The 23,596-nt window shown below is 33.0% G+C and overlaps 7 protein-coding genes and 1 non-coding gene across 8 annotated transcripts; 4 read left to right on the top strand and 4 right to left on the bottom strand. All coding sequences in view use genetic code 12, as the record gives it.

Moving 5' to 3' along the window:
* Positions 1 to 541: 541 nt before the first annotated feature.
* Positions 542 to 1,972, top strand: RAP1 (DNA-binding transcription factor; the record flags this gene model as incomplete). The annotated part of the gene is made up of 1 exon (XM_002547640.1): positions 542 to 1,972. The coding sequence occupies one exon, from the start codon at positions 542 to 544 to the stop codon at positions 1,970 to 1,972; it is 1,431 nt and encodes a 476-aa protein (XP_002547686.1).
* A 363-nt stretch (positions 1,973 to 2,335) lies between these two features.
* On the bottom strand, positions 2,336 to 5,224 carry CTRG_01992 (uncharacterized protein; the record flags this gene model as incomplete). The annotated part of the gene is made up of 1 exon (XM_002547639.1): positions 2,336 to 5,224. One exon carries the CDS (start codon positions 5,222 to 5,224, stop codon positions 2,336 to 2,338), a length of 2,889 nt encoding a protein of 962 aa, XP_002547685.1.
* Positions 5,225 to 10,417: 5,193 nt separating this feature from the next.
* Positions 10,418 to 12,346, bottom strand: CTRG_01991 (uncharacterized protein; the record flags this gene model as incomplete). Its single annotated transcript, XM_002547638.1, has 1 exon — positions 10,418 to 12,346. One exon carries the CDS (start codon positions 12,344 to 12,346, stop codon positions 10,418 to 10,420), a length of 1,929 nt encoding a protein of 642 aa, XP_002547684.1.
* Positions 12,347 to 18,065: 5,719 nt separating this feature from the next.
* CTRG_01990 (uncharacterized protein) lies at positions 18,066 to 19,433 on the top strand (the record flags this gene model as incomplete). Its single annotated transcript, XM_002547637.1, has 1 exon — positions 18,066 to 19,433. One exon carries the CDS (start codon positions 18,066 to 18,068, stop codon positions 19,431 to 19,433), a length of 1,368 nt encoding a protein of 455 aa, XP_002547683.1.
* Positions 19,434 to 20,257: 824 nt separating this feature from the next.
* Positions 20,258 to 21,139, top strand: CTRG_01989 (uncharacterized protein; the record flags this gene model as incomplete). Its single annotated transcript, XM_002547636.1, has 1 exon — positions 20,258 to 21,139. One exon carries the CDS (start codon positions 20,258 to 20,260, stop codon positions 21,137 to 21,139), a length of 882 nt encoding a protein of 293 aa, XP_002547682.1.
* A 120-nt stretch (positions 21,140 to 21,259) lies between these two features.
* CTRG_01988 (uncharacterized protein) lies at positions 21,260 to 22,147 on the bottom strand (the record flags this gene model as incomplete). The annotated part of the gene is made up of 1 exon (XM_002547635.1): positions 21,260 to 22,147. One exon carries the CDS (start codon positions 22,145 to 22,147, stop codon positions 21,260 to 21,262), a length of 888 nt encoding a protein of 295 aa, XP_002547681.1.
* Positions 21,990 to 22,748, bottom strand: CTRG_01987 (uncharacterized protein; the record flags this gene model as incomplete). The annotated part of the gene is made up of 1 exon (XM_002547634.1): positions 21,990 to 22,748. One exon carries the CDS (start codon positions 22,746 to 22,748, stop codon positions 21,990 to 21,992), a length of 759 nt encoding a protein of 252 aa, XP_002547680.1.
* A 401-nt stretch (positions 22,749 to 23,149) lies between these two features.
* Positions 23,150 to 23,220, top strand: CTRG_06283. Its single transcript has one exon. It is a non-coding gene; the product is annotated as a tRNA-Gly (tRNA).
* Positions 23,221 to 23,596: the final 376 nt, after the last annotated feature.

Below are 23,596 nucleotides of genomic sequence, written 5' to 3'. Positions count from 1 at the left end.
AGAATGTTCGGTGCCGGTTACAGGGTTAATCTAAAACATCCTGTGCTTCTTCTGTAACTACTAGTATCTCACTTTAAATGCTATCCATATCAATTAGATAGATTAGAAACTCTTTGCTAACCCTTGTAACAACTCACCTAGGTTAGATCATCTCTAGGTTCCAGTTCACGGTCACCAAATATTTACATAACATCCAGCATATAAGTGATACCATTCTATGATGTATATCAATCACTTCTTTACTATTATCAGCTTGAATCAATACATTTGAACTTAATATAAAAAAGTCGTGTGTGATGGATAGTTCACGTGATCGCGGTATTTAAAAGTCCTTTTTGTTCACTTTATTTACTTTTTCATTTTCGTTGCTTTCAATTTCTCATGACAAAACCAAACAAAACAAAAAACATCTTCAAAAAAAAAAAAAATAAACAAACAATCTCACAACATCCAAACATACATACTCATTAAAACTTATCTATCGATAGTTAGCACAAACAATCCTTTAGATTTTTTTTTCCTGTTTTGCAACCAATTGAAGATGAGTTATAATTCATATGACAATGGTGAACAGTATGATGCTTTCTTTGATGCTGGGCATTCCGAGCATGTTGAGCAAACTGCTGCACAGAAACAAAGTCATTATAATATGACAAGAAGAACACAGATGGAGGCTGTTCTGCGTAATCAAATCGCTACAAACCCTCAGGATCTTACTACAGGAAGACACAGATATCAGACAAATATCCCTCCACCAATATTTGTTACACCGGATGGACGCTCAATGAGATTTACTATTCAACATGGAGAACCACGTAGAGCTGAATTTGTTCAGAAAATTATTACACACGGTGGTGCGGTAATTGAACCTGGAAAAGATGTTATTCTGTTAGGTCAACAAGATGCCATTCTGTTAGGTCAACATGGTGTGTTTAGTATTGACTTTATTGATGATTGTATTGAACAAGGCCAAATTATTGCAATTGCGCCTTATATCAATTGTAATACTGAAGAAGAACCCAATTTGATTGATCCTAGAATTGCAGCTATTAGTCAGCAAAGTAATCTAAGTGATCATCCCAACTCACAGATACCAGAACTAACTGCAGCACAACTACAACAATTGGAACCGCAACAACAAGAGTCGGTGCATGAACCACTATTCCAACCTCAGCCGTTACATCATCATTATGAACCAGCAATAGAAGCAGAATTTCCCCCACCACGACAACAACAATCACTGCCACTTACACCGCCACCACAACAGAACCAACAACATGAGATACAACCACAACAACAACAGCAAAACGAAATGCCAGTACAAGAGCAGGAACTTGTTAGCACGGCATCATCGAGTGTTCAAAAATCAACAACAAAAACTGCCAAAAAATCAACCAACCGTTTTACTGAAGAACAGGATGAATTTATTCTTGAACGTATCAGAGAAAATCCTAGACTCAGAAATTCTCATAAATTTTACGATACATTGGCAACGATGGAAATTCTTAACAATCATACCCAAAATTCCATAAGATCTCGTTACCGAAGACTTTTACAACACCGTTTGTATTATGTTTATAAAATTGATGATTTTGATAGATTGGTCTATGATAAGCACGGTGAAAAGATAAAAGTGGGAATTGAAGATATTGGCGGTACTTTGAAAAACAAGTTTACTGCAGAAGATGATTATATATTGTGTAAAGCTTTAAAAGATGCTAAAAGAGTTGTTTACAGTGTTTTTTCAGATTTGTACAGAAAAAATCCACATCACAGTATTAACTCCTGGAGGGATCGTTACAGAAAGTTTGTTGGTGATGGAGATATAGAAGCATACATCACATATTACGAAAAGAAGATTTCAGTTGGTGAAACTCCTGAAGGTTTAAGTAGAGTAGTGGCCATAACAAAACCGAAGAAGAATCTGTCAAAGGAGGTGGATGCCGAAGAAGAATCAAGAGAAAGTGTCTAAATATTTGTTTAAGTGAATATATACCCTTGTAATTGGGTAAATCTAATTATTTTTATTAAGTTTAGCGATAGGCAAGAATGAACTGCGATGAACAATCTTTACATTTAGAAGAAAACAGTATACGTACTTTTGAGAATTGTGTTTTTCTATACATATTTCCTCCACCATCAAACTGATCAAGTTGGGTATTGGTGATATATTCGCCTATCAAAACTGTCATTTGGAGGGTATAGCTATTCTACCCATTTCTGTAGTGATAAGTAGGTAAGATTTAATTGATAGAAAACACAGTAAAGTAATGGAATTTCTACATCACGATTATAAATCATAATAAATATGCATATATTACAAGTTAATAATCAATTATACACATTTACCAACTTCTTTTTGAGAATTTTCAAAATTGTCAAGTTCTTGTTTTATTTCTTCAATACTTATTGGTTTCAGTTCCACCATTGATTCAGTCATCTCATCAAGTAAAGGCTTGATATTAAAATCATATGCAAACATTCCTAAACTATAATTGAAACCATTACCAACAACTTGGCCAGCATTAACATCACTATTATCAAGATCAGATTTTTCATGTTTTTGATGATTATCATTGTTTTGAAACTTACCTCTTAATTGATTGATTCTTGCCTTTTGATCATGGTTTTCTTTACTGATAATGCTTTTCCATTTATTGTTCTCTTCTTCATTAAAATCCGGCATTGGATAATTGTATACATTGATGATATTGTTGACAGAAAAATCAGGCAATGGAATCTCAGTAAACTTAAATTTGGGTGGCTTAATGTGAATCACATTATCATAACCTTCAATGGGTTCACAACTCTCAAGATAGGTTTCATTTGGTTGCAAAACTTTCATACGATTGATAACACTGTAAATGAGAAGTCTTCTATTCAAGAAAAAGTTTATAATACGAAGCAACTTCTTTGACAATACAGATAAATATTCAAATTGATCATCATTTCCAACATCTTCACGTGTGAATTCATACAATTCATTGTCAAAATCAGTTCTTGGAAAAATCACATTCCAAGGGTCAACTAAAAATACATTTCTCATACATGGGAAAATAGATGCCAATGCAACACCAATAGAAATAAAAAATAAATAACAATTCTTTTTAAGTGGTGTCATTGATTTTCCAACAGATAATGCATGGCTAGGAACAGTGTTAAACCAATCGACAATAATAGAAAAAATTTCATTTGGAGAAATGAATTCAACACCTTCATGCAGAGTCAAGTTGTGTTTCTTTTTATAAGCTTCATCCAATTTTTTTATTCTTGGATACTTGACGTTAATCAAATCATACAAGAAATTTTCTAAATCAACAAACGATTTTAAAATGTATCCATTATTTTTGGTTGTCAAATTTTGGTTGTAAATCACAAATTTTTTATACTGAACAACATCGTGATACAACTCTTCAATAATGTCAAATTTGTAGTCTGGAGCTCTAGCACATAAGGTATTGACTCTAATAGCTCTAATAATAAATGCAATACTCGGATGAATATCAGTAATACTTTTATAATCATTCAATGAATTCCTCAATAATGATGTTGAACCTGTAAGAAGCAAATTAGAAACCTTTGCAGTACTGTTACAATGGATAAATAATGACCAGCATGAGAACCATGACAAGACAGTACTACTTTCAATATATTGACCAATTGACTGTCTGAGATCTTTGATTAATCCACCATATGATGAATACGATTTCTTGACTAAAATATCAAAGATTTCCGGAGTGAAACACGTATCACTTGTAACAGACGCAAGTGATCGGTTACACACCTTCATAATCACGTTCAAACCACGATCAATGAAAAAGGAGAAATTTGGAAATGGGCGAGCAATGGCACCACTGAAAATTGAGGTCCAAATTAACTTATCATCACGTTTAGTCCATATATTTCTTGGTGATAATAAGGACTTCTCGAGCAATTCTCGGTTGTTGGTGTAATAATCCTTGACAGATGTATTTAAATACTCCTTTGGATATTTGAGCATTTTCATTGAGACAGGAGAGTTAATGGCATTGGGTAAAGGATCGCCAATTTCAACTTGATTTGGTGAAGGAAATATATCCATTTGGCCAGTTTGTTTTGATTTTGGAATAACTACCCCAAAATGTTCGGCAAAGACGGCACGAGAATGAGAAAAATCATCACTTGACTGGCTTTCATATCCGACATCGAAATCAACTTGAGAACTAAACGAAGCACTTTTGTTGGTGTCATTATTATAGTTTTGCTGTTGTCGTTGTTGTGATAGAGGTGGAGGCATTTGCTGTTGTGGATCATATGTATCAATTTGTGGTGGAGGGTTGAATTCTGGTTGATTATCATAAGATGAATCGGATGAAAATGTTGGCAAATCAAAATCATTTCGTACATGTGATATCTTTTTTATTGAATCCTTATATACTGCAGTTCGTAAATCGTCAGCTGCAGATGGAAGCTCCACATAATATTGAATCTTGTCTTGTGGAACATTTTGAAAAATATCTGGAGGGGTAACAGACTGGTCTTCGTTAGGAATAGATATAGGGATGAAATTTGGCATTATTTGATTGATATGGTTTGGAGAGTCGGAATTTGGAGATGAATGCAATGATGACGGACGATTGGCAATGAAATTTGAAGATGATGATGAAGTACCAGGTGCTGAAGATACTAATAAATGATCGTCTCCTGTTAGTATTTGATTCTGATCATTTATGAAATACTGCTGAGTAGAATTATAATGTATTGGAGGACCTTGTAGGTTGACGCTATTGTTTAACGTTTCTTGATTCTGAAAGGTGTACAGTTGTTGTTCTGGAATTTGCGGTTGAAAATTGTTGTTGAAATTATTCTGTAGTAATTGATTTGAAGTCTGATTTTGGTTTTCCATAGTTAGATTATCGCTGGCAACATTGCTATTGCTATTGATGTTTGTGTTTGTATTAGTATTAGTATTTGGACTACTGGAACTGTTGCTTCCATTTAACAGTCGTTTATTATTCTTTTGTCTAATCATTTCCAACTTTTCAGGTGGAAAGTCAAGATAACCACAACGGTAATTTTTCTTGATACAATTATGACATGAAGGTAGTTCTTCGGAGCACTTTATTCTCTTTGCTTTACAGTTAGGACATCCATCACGCGAATTCTTGTGGGTTCGTCGAGTCTTTCTTTCCTTTTTAATACCTGCTGAAGATCCCTTGTTGATCACAGATGGCTGATGTGACATTTGTGTAATGATTAGAATTTGAGAAATATATGAGGAAAGATGATGGATAATATAAACACTATGCTCTCAACACAAGTTTAATTGTTCCTCTATGTCCTTATTTTTATTTATGGGGAAGAAAAGTGGTGATGTTACTTTTGTTTGATGGGAGGGTATAAACGGGTAAGACTATGTGTGTTTAGGGGAGATACTGCTACCTATAAAAGTAAATGTCTGTTGTTTGTGTTTGAAAGTATATCCTTTGTTTTTGTAATGAAATTATTTTTCCTTCCAGATTTAAAATTGAATAATAATAATGGGGGGATATTGTTGATTCTTATATATCCTTGAAAAAAAAAAAAATTTATGTACAAGAAATGTAAAACTTTTTTGTTGATTGTGTTTGTTAGTGTAAGTTTTTATTTTTCTTTCTTTTTTTTATTATTTCTTTCTTTCTCTACTGTTTCTCTCTCTCTCTTTCCCTTTCTTACATTGAATGCTCATTGTTAATCTAATTTAAAGTACAAACTGAAATTCTCCCCTTCACTTCATTTCTGTGTACAAAGCAAACAACTAAACAAGCAAAAACAAATCAGAGAAAAAAAGAGTGAGAGTGAGTGAAAAAAAAAAGCTCATGGTCGTGCACTGGCGATATTCTTCTTTCATTTTAGACCCACAGATATGTAATGTCTAATTCTAATTAAGTTGAATGTTTTCAACAACAAAAAAAACAAAAACTCGTTGTTGGAAGTGAAACAGTCAAGCACAGAAGCTCAAATTGACTGATTAAAAAAATTCAAGGAATTATTATTCGCGCAATTCCGGACTCCTTTAACAATGCTAACTATAGTGTATTTTGAATCATAATTTGAAGAATTAACATGAAAGTAAATGAGGATGGGCTATGGCAAATGATCACCTTTTTCAATTGAAAATGATAAACAATGTTTATAATGAAAGCATTTGTATTGTTCGCTTGTTTGTTTGTTGTTGTTGTTGCTATTATTATTTCTATTATTATATTTGCTTGATATCGAAGATCTTCTCAGTCTTTGTTGCAGGAGTTTTTCTTTCTTGTTTGATCGTTTATGTGATCAATAGATTTCATTGAAATGGCTTAACAGTTTGACAAGTAAATGTGTGATACACCTCGAGTTTGTTGTTTATTATTACTCATAAAAGCCCTTTTATTGCTTCTCTAGTTTCTATAACTTTTCATGTACTGTGGCAAGGTCTCTCATATTGTCCGGCATAAATTTAGTCTAGAACTAAAATTCAAAAACAGAAGCCTATCATTATATTCAAGCATTGTTTCCTTTTTCTTTTCTTTTTCATTTTTGTTGTATTAAACACAGAACTATTGTTGTTTGTCACCTTAGAGATTAGTTGCGACACATGCTTGACGATTGTAAACACTTTTCCTATCTTTTTTTTTGCTATTCAAACTTCCTTCTCGTAAATCTGAAGAGCGTGAGGTCATGGTACTTAATTGAATCTTATTTGGCGATCTCACTGTTTTATTATCCTAACGTATGCAAATAAATTGCATAGAGCGAATCGATCTCATTGCATTATTATCATCTTGCTTGAAACTGTGGTATACAAATCTATTTTTAAAACGGGCATTAAAGGCAAACAAGCAAACGAGAAACCAAAAAAAAAAAATAGTATGCATATGAACGAACAACAAAATAGAACCACCCATGCATCTACTATTTTAACACACACTCACATGAGGAGAGAGGAACAAAATTTAAATTATCATTGAAGATAAGAGCTGCAAAAAAAATACACGTTGAACAGCAATAATATCTCCGCAGTGTTGTCATCTTTAAGAGAAAAGGATCTTTCAAATACAAGAATCATACAAAATGGATGTACCTGGTGTTAATCGTATTATTATAATTTAATATTTCACGGCCATTCGATTGTATACTAACAATTATTGATTGTATGCTAATAATTAGCGAATAATAATAAAAATAAAAAAAATAATAATAATCATAATCATTAATTTCACGATCCCCTCCAAGAAATTAATGTTCGATCTACTCTCCTTGCTATTCATCCCTGTATTTTAGCCATGCTCCCCACCTCCTTTCCATGTCACCATGCATCGTCACACTTGCAAATACAATTCCACTTTCTTTCATGCCCATACTTTGATTATGGTTTACCCTTTCAGTATTATCAGAACCTATGTATGATTGTGGTCAAGAGAAAACTACACAAACGTTGTTTAATTACGTAAATGATATGAATGGTAGGAGCTTCGTAGTCATGCCCATAAATCAAAACACGTCATACATGATGCTATTGGTTGATAAGTATTTTTTATTTTTTCTTGATTTCATATCGATATACGGATCTGAAACTACTGTAATTATGGATGAAATTTCAATCGATGTTCCGGAACGCGATTTCTTTACTGATCATACATTTGTTTGAAGGAATACTCGAATCGTGCACAGAATTCAAAATGAATAAATGGAACTGCACAAGATTTAAAATCAACATGAAAATAACACATAAAAAAACAAACTACGAGTACCTTCTGGTATTACATATCAAAATGTAAGGATATATCATTTAGGGATGACTCCCGATGCCGAAAGTGGAGCTTATGCAATCATTAGTTTTTTTCTTGTTTTTTTTTTTCTTGGGGAAATTGGATCTCGGCCCATGGCTCACGGTGGTACATCCCAAATAGGAAGTTGGCTCTGTTAAAGAAATTGCGCAACATTTTGTAAGTCCTTCTGCAGCTGACTTTATGGAATGGTTCTTGCACAAAAGTTATAGACTCACGACTAGCAATTACAAAAAAAATGGGAATAGTCTTGTTACCTCTCGACTTGTGTCAATAACCAATGCATACGAACATTGAATGAATTGCAATTTAAGTAGGAAAGAAAAAAAAAATTGTATCGTAAATGACATCATCAACTTATAAATTGAAAACGTGATCAGAAAAACTGTATCAGTTTTGCAGCAACATATATACTTATTCTCTTCCGAGCTAACAATTTTCCAGTTCTGCTGAATACTAAGATCAACGATTTGATAAACTGATGTATACTGCAGAGTTTTAGTTTCAATGAACATTGGTAATAACTAATAGCGCCAGCGATATCTGGAGTCCTGGAAAACTCTATAATCAAACTTGTCTTGGCATCCCTAATCACAATTTTAGATTACTCTTAACTACTATCACCTCATAAGGAAGAATTAAAACAAGAGACCCGGAACCAACAAACACAGTTGGTGTTATGGTTCTTGGCTTATTCGCTTCTTATTGTTTATTCTAACTAAAAAAAAAATAGATTGGTACAGTACAAGTCCAATATTGTTGTTTTGAAAAATTCAAGATTTTAATTTAATCGCGCAATATTTTAAAAGCCATGAAAAGCATTTAGTTACTCTCATATAAAACAATGCTCCTAAGTTGTTTTATAGGAATATTTCTATGCGGAACCAATTGGTTTTATTGTTACTACCAGTGGCTTAAATTGCAATCAATTTCATGACAACTTCTCGTCGCGACTTCTCTGTCATATATCCTACGAAAAAAAAAAAAGAAGAAAAATCCAAAAGTCGTGTCCTGTACATTTTAGTCGCATTTTTTTTTTTTTACCAATCAAAATTGAAATGAAAAAACTTACATCAACAAGACAAAGAAAAAAAAAAATCTAGAAAACAGATAGCTTAGGACTAATAATCAAAGTCAATTCACCTATCTATTCCTATTCACAACATTATATTATATAAATATGGCCGGTACATTACATCCAGATAAACAATTTGAAAGATACAATGTCGCCAAGGACAAAATGGGACACTATTTTAGATTCAAACCAAGATCTGCTTTTTTCAATATATTATGGATGGGTATAATACCAGCATCTCTTTGCTATATTGCCTATGCTAATGAAGGTCGTATTTCTAGTGTCAACAGATTCAGAAGTGAACCAGTTTTACTTACAGATTATGTTCCAAGATCTAAGAAAGAAGTCAAAGTTGAAGACGAAGAGTAAATATTTGATGTGGGGAGGAAGACAGGAAATACTTCCAAATAGTTAAAGAAGAAATTACTATAGGTTGACAATATACAGTATAATTTATTTTTATTTTTGATAAACTATTAGTAAGAGAATCACCATCATGTGATTTGTTACTGAGTGTTTTATATTTATAGAACCTGAAACTCTTGGTTGCGGTCAATTAATGTTTTATGCATGTAATCACCAAGCATATATATATTTGTCCTTTTCCCTTTTTGCTGGATTCCAATATAAGCATAATATATCCTGCTCCTGCGCTTACATGAAAGCAGAAAGGCGGTATTCATGTGTAGTGATATCTTCTGTTATTATTCGTTTTTTTTTATTCAAGTTTCTAACTTTAATTATTATTATCTCCTTGATTCCTCCGATATGCAATTGTATCTTATACTCTCATGTTTCAAAAATTTATTGAAAAAAGTTGTTGCTGGGGCAACTTTATTTTCTTTTGTTATGTATAATGTACCAATGAATAAAAAACAAGGAAAATAGAAATTTATGAAACAGGATTTAAAGAGAAAAAGAAACAAAGAGGAAGTTGGATAGTACTGTAAACCTATTACAGTACATTACTTACTTGAATAGAAATTGGAAATGAAAAAAGTAGTGTCCTTGGTGATAGTTTTGTATTAATTTTTGTTGCAACATGTTGGAATTTATTTCTGATACGATTTACAACCCAATTGAAATTTTCAAGAATAGAAGGGAGGGACAAAATTAAAGGGGTTAGAGAAGTATGGGAGAGAGAGGAGTAACGAGGTTAACAAGGTCCAGAGAAAATCCCAGTTGGCAGTGAACTTGTGCTACAATTTTTGGTACAGGTTATCACCAAAGATGTATCAAATTTATGCAAAAATAAAAAATATGAATATATTAACAATTAGATAATTACGATCGAGGAGTAATATTTATAAGGAATGACATGACCGAAACCAAACAAATAATAATAATAATAAAAGCAAACTATATATGATAACAGTAATAAAAACCAACACTCATATATTGAAAGATATGAGGAAGGAAAAACACCAATAAACACTTTAAAGAAATAACCAACCAGTAAAGTAATAAAAATCAAGCAAATATAAAATATATAATAGTAACAAATAAAAAAAAAATTAATAATCATAACTTGCAATAATAGAAAACGACTCAATCACTTTCTCTTGTTCAAATCAAGTTTGAATTCACCTAAACCAGATTCAAGATTCTTCAACAAATCTACCTCACTTAACATTGAATTATTTTGTTGTTTACGAGGGGTAGTTTGAGTTGAACTGTCTTCAATGCTTTCATCTTGATAAATGGTATCAGCAGTTTCATAAACAAACAGATAATGGTTACTCAAGGTGAAAACCGGCATACCTTGACCAATTCCATTATTATCAGCACCTAGTTCACTCATTGATTGAGTGTGACCATGAGAAACATTTCTTGTCATCAACCTTTGACGATGTTGATCATTGGTTTGAGATTTTGTCCATTGTAATTTTGGATTCATGATGAATGTAGGAGTAGAACCACCACTAAATGAAGAAGCTTTCTTTAAGGTTTTTTTACCAATTTTAGTTGGTGTAGTACCAATGTTGGAAGATGATACAACAGATTTCTTCTTTTTCAAAATTGGACGTTGTGTTAAAACATTATTACAAGCAACATTAGAAGTTTTATTCAAGTTTAAGAAATCAAAATCATCATCAGTAATTGATTTTTCAAAATCTCCAGTAGTAGTTTCTTCATATTCAAAATCAACAAATTCTGATAAAAGATCACCTTTGCAATCAATTAAACTATTATTACCACTTAAAGCTTCAAAAGGATCATTACTCAACAACTCTTCAGCAGTAATATTACCACCAAATATAAAAGCACTAGTGTTGTTTGCAAAACTTAATTCATTATTATTCATATCCAGTTCAGGACTAGCAACTTCAATGGTTGTTGGAGAATCCCCAGTGATTGGTTGTAAAGGAGGAGGAGATATTTTTCTCAATTGCAGAAATTGCAGTTGTTGTTGTTGTTGTTGCAATCTTCTTTTTTGTTTGTGTGGTCTACAACTTGATTTTCTCTTTGGTTTCAATTCTGGAGGTTTTGGAATCTCTCCTTTCTTTAATAATAACAATTGTTGTTGTTGTTTTTCTCTTTGTTGTTCAATCAATTTTTGTAATTGAGCATCCAGTTGAGTTTGAGATTTAGATGTAGAAGTAGATGTAGTACTACTAACACGTTTATGGTTTAATGAAGATTTATGAGCTTCATTATTGACTTGTTGTTGAAATTGAAAAGCTGCTTGTTCATGTGGTGATGGTTGTTTCTTAGTAATCTTCATGATACTAGATGATGGTTGTTGTGGAGCAGGAACAGGAGCAGGATCAATAACACTAACACCTAAACCAATAGTAGGACTATTCTTATCAGCAACTGAAGTACTGGCAGATGAAATACGAGATGATGATGTGTAGTGTGCTTGTTGTGGAGAAAATTGCAATGGAGAATTACCCATAGCTTGAACTGAACTTGGAGTACTAGCACGATGTTCAACAGCAGCTTGTTGTTGTTGGACACGTTGTTGATGAGCCTGTAAATTCAATTGGGAACCAAAGTTTAAAACATTGGGAGTAATTGGAGAAAATTGAGCAGTAACAGGAATGGAAGCACTTGCAGCTGGAATATCATCACTACTACCTGCAAAAGAAGCAATAGCACCAAAAGATGGAGTTGGGTTAGCTGAAAAGTTAGAACCACCAGTCAATTGAAATTTAGGACTCACAGCAGATTTTGGGGTTTGTAAATATTGTTGAAATTGTTGTACTTGTTGAACTTGTTGCAATTGTTGTTGTTGTTGTTGATAATGATGGATTTGATGTTGTTCAGCAACAGCAGCAGCAGGAATAAAATCCAAGATATCAACGTTGGATAAGTCAGCTGCATTGGAAGTAAAATCAGAATTACTTTGATTAATTGAAGCGAAAGTGTTTGGATTTGGAGAAATAAATTGCCCATTGGAATTGGAACCAGATGGGTTTTGTAACAATGGTGAAGCTTCAGCAATCATCTGAGCAAAGAAATCAACATTCATATTCATCGTTGTACGTTAGTAGTTGTACTTCGTGTAAAGAAAATAAGCGATGGAAAAAAATAGATGGATAATTTAGTTTGATACTACGGTAGTAGTAGTAGTAGTAGTAGTAGTAGTAGTAGGTGAGGGGGTAGTAGCGAACGTATAAAGTAAGTTTGATAATTGTGAAAATTAGAAATGGTGAAAATTTGTGAAATTCAAATCAAAGGAAAAGAATAGTAAATCTAGAATTGACCAAACTGTGAATAATTTCTTCCTTATATAAAAATTTCACCGGAAATGTTGAAAAGGAAGAAATTTGGGGGGTGAAGGGGGAGGGGGAAAGGGAAGAATGAAAATATGAACGATTAAGAAATTGAACAATTAAAATAAAAAAAGCTATCGTGCGAGGCAATGTATGTAGGAAGGAGGGCCGGCACAGGAATAAACTAACTTTTTATGGCTTGGTTTGAAGATAAATGTATAACCTTAATAATTGTAAAGAAAAATCTCAGGAATTGAGGACGACCAGTTAAAGTTTTTTTAGCTTGAGCGAAAGATTGCTACTTTAATGGTTGAACGATAATTATAAAGCGAATGGAATAAGAGATCTTTCTTTGTGGAATAAGGAGCAATTGTACTTCTTTTTAATAAATATGTCAGCGAAGGAATAAGAATTGGATTTCTAGAAATAATAAAAACAATAATTGTAAAAAAAAAAAAAAAAAGAGCAAGGAAATATTTCATACAATTTATATTACAAAAGAAATAGAAGAAAAAAAAAATTGGGTTCATTTGCAATTGCAATTTCAACGGTGATTTCCACAAAGGTAGCAAAGAAAATAATTATCCCTTTGATTAGTAGTACTAAAGAGTATGCGTAATGTGATGAAGAAGATGGACAATCCCGCAATGGGTTAATTTAAATGTACAATGGAAAATGCTTTTCCTCATTCATCAACATACTGTGGTATTCTTTTCATACATACTGTTCACGTTCTGAAAAAAAAAAGAAAATTATTACAGTTATTTTTTTGTGTCGGTTATGATCCCCAATATCTTCTTTCTTTTCTTTCTGCAAAACCAGCATCAAGTACAATTACCTAAAATACCACCACAAATGTATTTCCTTTCCTCTTAATACTTATCTTTTGTGTCATAATCACCTGAGTTATTTTTAAACTCCTAAAGTGCGATACAGGTTGCGTTCGTTTTTGTAAGATCATACACGACCAACCAACCATCTGAGGGTAGAGATGTGTGAATTCGGAGAAATAATGCTTTACTGATTCTTCCAACTATAATGTATTGGGGGTAGGTGAGTATTTTTTTTGATTTTTTTTAGTTCTTACTTATGCTGCAACGGTAATACACATATTACGAATCAATCAGAATGTTGTTTACTGGAATATATACATAAAAAAATTTCATTCTACGACAGCCTATCTCAGCGTATTAACCATTACATGTAAAATTCCACTTTTTAAATCCCTTCCCTACTAGTAGCAGCTGCTCATTAATTATAAACCTAACCTATCATTGTTCAATTGCATTATCAAGCTAAATAATATTAAATTATTAAATGGACTAAAAAAAAAATGAAAGAAACAAAGGAAAAAAAAATTCTACATACTCTTTCGATACACATCTAATATTCCACGCCTGCTTTGTTCATTTATTTTGCTGCCTGTCTCATAATTTACGTAACTGTGGGTGACTCTGTGTGACTCTACATAGACGTATCCTTGACAACCTTAGTCAATTGACTGTAGATCAAGATTTCTTTTTTTCTTCGTTTCTATTTCAGTATTTCTTCAACAGAAGATGTACACAAATTATTTGATTCTGTTTTCTTTCTTTCTTCCGGTACTTACATGTTTGGATCACTCGGGTATTATGCTTCCTACGTGACATAAGTCACGATATATCGTCACAAACATCGTCAATTGATCAAGATAATATGCTTATCGATTGTGGTGTTTCTTTTGTTTTTTTGATCAACAGGTTGTTATAGCTGATGGTCAATTTTCCGATTATGGTTACCATCATATAATTTAAATGAAATTTTCAGTCATTGGTTTGTCCTATATTCATTTTAATGATCTACAATGGATAAAGGGAAGTGATAGAATATGAAATTAGTATTATGGACGATATAATATAGAAATAAGGGATGAAATTCCCGTATAGGGTTCAATTATAACTCTCCCCTCTCTCAATCTAGCAATCATGTGGCTAGCCTCCACTTCACCCCAGACCTATGTCAAACTTTTCTATATTAATTCTATGATTCTATTTATTATTAATTATTTTCTTCTCTGTGGGGGAAGAAAAGGAAGAAGAGGAGTAGATAAAGTACTACGATGTGCGCCATAAAAGTGGCATAAAAACCTTGTGTTTGTATGTGTCTCAGAGTTAAGGGGGTTTTAGATTTGATGCTCACCTATACTTTGCACCCTTTTTTTTCCCTCTTTCAATAATCTCTTGGAGTTTCTATTTATGTATCCATTCACCCAAGTTTTCAGGAACTTATTCTTCTTAAGAATCAGGCAAGGTTGAGGTCATTAATTCCACAAAAAGAAGAGGCGCTGTATCACTGGGATCAAGTAAATTAATCCCCATCTCCTCCTTGCCTCTATCTGTTTCTCTCGTCCTTCTCTTCTATCTCCTCCTCCTCCTCCAACTCAAGATTTTTTTTTCTATAAAGAGAGAAAGACAAATTTGATCTACGTTCCATTCATACTAGAATGTTGATAGTTGCGTATACTTAATCCAGTAACAAAGGCTGTTTTACAAAATAATGTTCATACCCGGAAAATAATAATTGCGAATAGTTTATGCACTCTTATTTGCTTTTGCTTTTTCTATTTATTTAATCCATTATCCATCTATCTGCCGCCTTTGTAGGATAATCTATTCATCACGAGAAATTAAATTAATTTTGATAAAAATAGAACCACCAAATCAAGTAACTTCACAAGCAATACTCGCTGAATTGTGCTGATCCTCAATCTCCCTTTCTCTTCTACTCTCCCTCTTCCTCTTCCACCCCTCGTCATCCATTACTAAAAAGAGCGTGGACAAGAAAACAATCTCATTGTTTGTTTCAGGTTTTATCATTGCGGGAGTTTGCGTTGGTATTGGTTGCATGGTTGAAAAGAATAAAAATTATCAATAAACGTTTTTTTTCCTGTTTTACCCAATCCTTCACATTGATATCATCATCAACATCAATCAATATCTCAATCCCAATGGGAAGATTAACAAGGGGGATTATCAAGGGTTGGTGAAGTTTCAGATTTGAGGTTCATTATCTCTTCCCGCGGTGCTAAGATGAAAAATTGCAACCATTTTTCTTTTTTATTTTTTTATTTCTATCCAATCAGAATCAAACTAAATCAATTGACAAAACGTACAAGTTTCACTCAGCTTTGAACTTTGCGAGAAGTGAAATCTGTTATAATTCTATCTGTAGTTATGGTTGGTCTACTTTTGTTTTCTTGGAAAGTGTACAAGGACCTAAATTATTTTGGGTTGAATTCTGGGAATTATACATGGTTGATCTGAACTAAAACAAATCAGACAAAAAAAGTGTGTACCTACACATTGAACTAGTTCTTTTTGTAACATTATGTGATAGAGGGTTACCCAATACTTTGTTCACCAATACGTACTGTATTATGAAGTAAACTAAACTATTGGCTTGCTTTTGTGGGGATTTACCGCGTTCCATTGTTTTTGTTCAATTTTCATTCACTTTTCGCGGACGCAGAGATCGGAGCTTCTCCCACCCACCCACGACGCGCAGTTTCCTTCCTTGTCGCTTAAATTTCAATCCTCCCCTCCCAGTCTCCGGGAGCACGAAAAAATAAAGATTGACAGTTTTCTAGTGAAACCACTTGCTGAGATTAACCTTTATACCTTACCATTCCACACCTTTCTTTTTTTATTTTTAGTTTTTACTATTTTCGACAATCCTTCCTAAGGACGCTATAATTGGAAAGGACGTGTTGCACAGAAATAGATAAAAAGAAATGTGGGTTATTCGTGTTTTATGAATTGGTAAGAAAAGAAAAAAAAAGGGGGCAATCGATGCTTAGGTTTTAAACCAACAGATTCCTGTCAATCTATATTTTGCGATAAGTAAGGAATAACAAAAAAAAGGAAAAGAAAACGTGCTGCACTGTCTTGTATTCTTTATTTTTTTCGTGGCTCGTTAAACAAGCCGAATTATAATTGAGAGATATAGTTGGCGATACTTTCTCTTCTGTTAACCATAAGTGATACATGTTTTCTCCGTTTCACACATGAAAGCTATATCTCATCGTTTCATGTGATTATTCACAAGATGATATATCAAGAATTTCATTAAATTCTTTGAATAAAACTACCCATCGATTATGTGTAACAAAATTACCAGAGACAACAAACTAAAAAAACAAAAAAAAATTGCGTGTATGCAAAACAAATATTATTACACTATTTTTTTTTTTCAACCAAACATTCCAACTTATTTCAACCACTTACCAAGTATGGAATTTAAATTTGCTTTTCCTTTTTTTTTTTGAGATTATTATTATTCAATCTCATTTTCAACAATAAATGGTCCCCATACTAAGAAGATAATATTTTTCCATCTAACAATGAATGTAAAGAAACAAGCAAAAACAAATTATCCGCTCGGAATTTATACTGTATTCATTGTTTGTATATTTAGAGGATTGTATACTTTGATAACATCTTGATACGCGTAGCTCACATATCCATTATCTAAAACTGCTTTCAAACGTTAGTCTGATGGCAGCACGTTTCGGTGATAAAACACTATTTGTTTCTGTGTGTATTATGAATGCATTAGAGGGGAGGGAGGATATATCGGAATATCAATTGATGAGTTATTTTACTTTGATATCACCACATGTGTTGATTCTCCTCTTTCTTCTCGATTATCCACTATTTGTTAGTGCCTCGTCAATACGAAATATGGAAAGAAATTGAAAATCTTTTTCAATTATGTTTGCTACAGATAATCGCCCAAAACATAATTTCAAAATTTCAACAAATACAGAGATGTAACAGAAGAGTATATTGGGAAAATGATTGACAGTAAAGTTGTAAGTAATTGTGTGATGATTTGTCCTTTTGATATCAGCCAATGAACAATTATATAATACATGGAAGAGCTAGCCCATTTAAGAATTACTAATATCAATTTTTTTTTTTTTTTTTGCATTTTTGAATACCCATTGTCTGTTAACTCCTAGTTAATTTTGTTTCCAAAAAATGTTTTCTATACCTTTAACTCCTACTAATGTCATTCAATTTTGTGTTTCTATGAGCTACACAGTTGTGGATCTTATTAATTGTCCATTTGTAGTGATTCAAGACGATAAAATTGATGTTAGTTTGATTAAAGAAACTGAAGTGGTCAATTAGAGATGCCGATGGGTGTTGACAACTCCCTCCCCCTCCCCTCCTTCAACACATTATGTCTGTACAGAACCATTTTGGTAGCCTACAATTTGAGATCTACGTACTGGATTACAAAATACTTGAATATTATTGGCGCAATGTTCCCACTTTATTTTTCCCTTTTTCTTAAAGCGCATTTAGATTGCGGCTATTTCCAAAAGTGGAAACAAAACCCGACTGTGAGTTCTCCTTATCGCTTATTATGAGGATATCAATGGAAGAAAGAAAAAAAAAAGTAAACCTCCAGTGATATATAATCAATCATATAATTCCTATGCATATTACTACATCAAGACATATTCTTCAATCTATAATTCAATCACATAAATATTCAACAATGACAGCATTGACAATTCAAAAGGGAAGATTAATATCTACAATACATGAAACAGCAAAATGGGGAGCTAAAGGTGTATGGGGTCCAGAATCTACACAAACAGGTGTTTGCCGTTTATCATTAAGTGATCTTGATAAAAATGTTCGAGATTGGTTTGTTAACGAATTAGAAAGTTTGGGATGTAAGATTAAAATTGATCAAATGGGTAATATATTTGGCATTTATCCTGGTAAAAACAATGATGCACCACCTATTGGGATTGGTTCACATTTAGATACACAACCTAATGGTGGACGATATGATGGGATTTTAGGTGTCTTGCTGGGATTGGAAGTATTAAGAACAATAAAAGATAATGGATATGTTCCAAATTATCCTATAGCTCTTATTGATTGGACAAATGAAGAAGGTGCTAGATTTCCGAAAAGTATGGTTTCTTCTGGTGTTTGGGCAGAACTGATTGCATTAGAAGATGCTTTGAATTTAGAATCAATAGATAAAATACCAGTTACAATGGGTGATGAATTGAAAAGAATTGGATACGATGGAAAAGTTAAAGCTTCATATTTGGAAAACCCATTGGCAGCCCATTTTGAACTTCATATTGAACAAGGACCCATCTTGGAAAATGAACAGAAGAAAATTGGTGTGGTTACTGGTGTTCAAGCTTTTGAATGGAATTTGGTAACAGTCAGTGGTAGATCAAGTCATGCTGGCACGACTCCTATGAATACAAGATCTGATGCCATGTTGATTGCTTCCAGAATAATCACTATGGCTATTGAAACTGCTACAAAACTTGATGGCTTGGCAACTATTGGTACTTTAGAATTGGAACCGCGTTCAGTTAACGTTATTCCTCACACAGTCAAGTTCTCTCTTGATGTAAGACATGTTAAAGATGAAGAGTTGTCCATCATAATGAATGAAATTAAATCGAAGGCAGGCGAAATAGCACAAGAAAATATTAATTCCAAGTTTGCTAAACCATTGTCGGTGACATTTGACAATTTAACCACTTCACCCGCAATCAATTTCAATGAGAAGAATATCAGAACCGTCAAAAGTGCCGCTGAAGAATTGTTTGGCAAAGATAAAGTTAGAGAGATTGTAAGTGGGGCAGGTCATGATTCTTGTTTCACAAGTGTTAGAGTTCCAACGTCAATGATTTTCATTCCTTCAAAAGATGGATTATCTCATACTCCAGAGGAATATTCCACTCCTGAAGAAGTTGAAAATGGGTTCAAGGTATTGTTGAATACTGTATTGAAGTATGACCAAATGAGAGCTTCCGGTGAAGTATAGTTTGGTTTCTAGGTTCAAACATTTTTAACGACTATTTGACGGTTAGTAGTTGATTTTTTGATATTATAATGTTCACTCTATTTTAATATATTATCCAAATATAGTTATGAAATTTCAAAGCATTATCAATTGTTTTCTCTTATTATAAATTGGTTAAATACACTGAGTTGTTCGTTTCATGTTGGGAACAATGGATATGAATATTACTCCTATGTCATAAGCCAACCCCTCAAACAACGACAACAACAACAACAGAAAAGTAAAACCAAGAAGTATAATGATAGACTTTCTTTTTAATCTGGTGTGGGAAGGCTGTAGTACCCTTGTCTAACAAGCAATTATATCCATATTCATCATGTATTACGTATCATCGAATACAATAAACAATTATTCGATGAGGCAAATCAAAGCAGCTAATCTACGAGATTCTACATCCTCAGCCAACTACCAAAGTAGTAAAGAGAATCACCCAAAATATTGTCAATTTCTTTTTCATCTGCTGATGATTCGTAAACGCTACAAATAACAATTGGACGGTGATGCAAATCAAATACAGTTATTTCTATATTAGGAAAAAAAAAAATCATCGAGTTGTTCAACAAACAAAGTTGTCGCACATTTCGTTAAATTGCGAAAAAAAAAAATGTTTGCAATTAAAAATGAGAAAAAGCATTTCCTAATTAGGAAACAGGTTCAATTACACTATGTGGTTTGGATATCTTTATGTTTGATATATATATATAATGCCACCACTTACCACTGCGTGTTTCTTTTTTTTTTCTTTTTTTTAAGTTGGCCATAATTAATTACTACACCTTGCTACGATGAAGTTATTATCCACATATTTATCCCTTTTGCTATTTGCATGGTTTACTCTTGCAGATATTGTTGCACCTCTTCAACCTGCTTCAGTAGAATTATTAGTAAGAGATGATGGTAGTGCAGGCGAACCAACTCAAGAACAACTTGAACTTGCTCAATATCTTCAAGAATTAGTTGTTGCTTCAGGTTTAACTCCAGAAAATCTTACTAAAAGAGATTATCCAGATAATGCTGCTTTGACAGCTGCTTTCACTGCTTTGAATAAATCTGGTCAAGGTGTTACTATTGTCCATGGTTTGGCCACTAACTCTTTGAGTCAAGGTGGTACTGTTGATATTGTTAACAGTTATATTAAAAATACTGGTTTGACTAAAATTTTATCTGCTGCTAATGAATCAGGTTTGGCTGTTAGTATTGTTATGAGATTTTTCATTAATTATGATTTACTTCCTGGATTATGGGATATCATTGTTGCCTTGTGGAATAATGGTACTATTAGTATTGGAAAAAGATGGATTTTGGGTGATCTTATCGGTAGTGTTATTAATACTGCTCAAGAAACCATTCTTGGATCTTTGATAACTTTAATTAATGCTGTTACAGATTTAGGTAAAATCTGTTCATCTTTAAATAAATCTGGATTGGCAGTGTCTATTTTGGATGATTTAGTTAGTACTTCTGATGGTAGAGGATTTTTAGTCAAAGTCGTTACCAAGGGTGTTCAACAAGGTGTTTTGAGTTTTGGCATTTTGATTGATGCTTTGAAAGATTCTGGTGTACTTGTGGACACTTTTACTACCATTATTGGTAATTCCACTTACAGAAAGATTATTTTCATCTGGGCTGTCAAGAATTTGGTCAGTCTTATTAAATACATCTTCTAAGAAGAGCAACTATCTTTATATCTTCATTTCTTTTTACATTTCTTATTAAATACGTTAGTTTAATTTTATTCGAAAAACAAAACAAAATACATATATCCATTACATACAGTGTATATTTTCTTAAAAATTTTCTTCCAATACTTTTGGTAATCTCTCTTCAAACTCTTCTTTGGTTTCACCCGCTTTCCATCTTAATCCATAAGCAGGATGATCTGGTTTCAAAAATGTATTACCCACACCATAAAGGTTTTCTCTAAATGAAATTCCTTCTCGTGGATATTCCTTTTGTGCATATCCTCTTTCTTGGAGTACTGGTATAACATAATCTACTAAATCTTCAAAACTACCTGGACTAACAGCATATGTAAAATTAAATCCATCAACACCAGAAATTTCATGCCAACGAATTAATTCATCAGCTACTTCATTCGGATCTCCAATAATCAAAATACCCAGACCCCCAATTTCAAGTTGATCAACAATTGAAGCTCTGGTTTTCTTTAAATTTGGTGGATCACCTGGCATTGGTTTGGTCCACATTTCAACAAAGCTTCTTACTGCGTTACTTTCAACTTTATCTAATTCCTCATCATAATCAAATTTACCTAAATCAACTCCAGTCCATCCAGAAAACAACGCTTGCGCACCTTCCTTGTCAGTATATTGCTTATATTCTTTATACTTGGCAATGGCTTCATCGTGAGTTGGTGCAGTAATTACCGTGACTAATTGGACTACTTTAACATCGTCTGGATTTCTTCCATTTTTAACAACCAATTTCTTTAATTTGTCAATTTTAGATTTCAATCCTTCAGGAGTCATACCATTAATAAATACTGCTTCAGCATGTTTAGCAGCATACTCCAAACCTTTTGTAGAAGCACCAGCTTGTAAAATAACTGGCAACCTTTGAGGAGTTGGTTCTGTAATTTGATGGACCAGGAACAGTATAGTACTTTCCTTCGTAGTTAATCTCTCTAACTTTCTTGGGATTAGTAAATACTCCATTTTTCAACTCAACAGCATCATCAGCCCAAGATGATAAAAATAATTGATATACAACTTCTAAATATTCTTGAGCTTTGTCGTATCTTTCATCATGGTCTGGTAAATTCGCACCATTCAATACGTTTCTTGCTGATGAATCCAAATAAGAACTAACTATATTCCATCCAATTCTACCTTTAGTTAAATGATCTAAAGTAGCCAAACGTCTAGCAAAATGATAAGGTGCTTCAGTAATAGTACTTGAAGTAACAGCAAAACTAAGATTTTTAGTAACAGCAGCCATGGCAGGAATAACTGCATGAGGATCATTAATAGGAAATTGTGCTCCACTTCTAGCAGCAGCATCAAAATTTCTTGGTCCATTATAAACATCATATCCAGATAAAACATCAGCTATGAATAAAGCATTGAATTTTCCACGTTCTAACAATTGAGCCAAATTAGTCCAATATTCAATAGTATTATAATCTCTGGATTTATCCTTCGGATGCTTCCATAAACCAGCAGTTTGAAGTGATGGACACATCATATCAAATGCATTAATGATAAGATGTTTTGGAGCAGATTCAGATTGTAACTTTTGACGTTTATGAGTTGGCATAGTTAATTATTGGGTAGATGGTTATCATTCAAAAGAGAAATTGAAATCATGGTGTCAGAAATATGGAAAATCGGAGGATGTTTTATATACCCAACGCAATAACCCGTTTTGACAATCACGAAATGTGACATAAGAATTTGCAAATAATGAAAATTGTGTAAAGTTATTTAAGGAATTATAGTATTTTTCCTACTACTGTGGCATCAGGTTGTATAAGCCGAACCCGTGGACATACCATCAGAAATTATGTCAAAACTGGAAAAAAAAATTAAAGAATAAAAACTCGGAGATTGGAAGCGACGCCACAGTGGGATCCATGAAAGGCGCTCTTTTTAAGTAACCAGGTACTTTTCAAACTCTAACAATTAGAGCTTATAGCTCAGTTGGTTACAATTCCTACAGCAAGAATGGTTTAGTGGTAAAATCCAACGTTGCCATCGTTGGGCCCCGGGTTCGATTCCCGGTTCTTGCAATTTTATTTTTTTCAAATTACTGAGTAGTTTGTGCACTCACAAGTTTTGTGAGATGTTCTTTTTTGGTGACGGTACTCAAAGAGTATTTAACTTTTATTTCTCAAGCACTGTCGTTCAATAAATTGTCTGAAGTAAAATCATGGTTAGATTGAATATGGATTGTTTATTTAAATTCAGTTTAGTTGGTACCCGCTATACAAAACTTTGTAGAATAGTATTTTTTTTTCCCACATTTTGGTATGAATTTTCAACTAAATATTGTACTCTTCTTGAGAATCGACACAACACTCAACCATAATAATCACACGATCAATGAACAATAGTTGATTTGCGGTTTGCAACATAGGCACTGATTCTTAGAACGCAATTTGTTGT

This window comes from Candida tropicalis, assembly GCF_000006335.3.
Source record: "Candida tropicalis MYA-3404 genomic scaffold supercont3.2, whole genome shotgun sequence".
NCBI classification, from domain to species: Eukaryota; Fungi; Ascomycota; class Pichiomycetes; order Serinales; family Debaryomycetaceae; genus Candida; species Candida tropicalis.
Note: the sequence above shows the minus strand (reverse complement) of the source record. Positions and strands in the feature narration are given on the sequence as shown.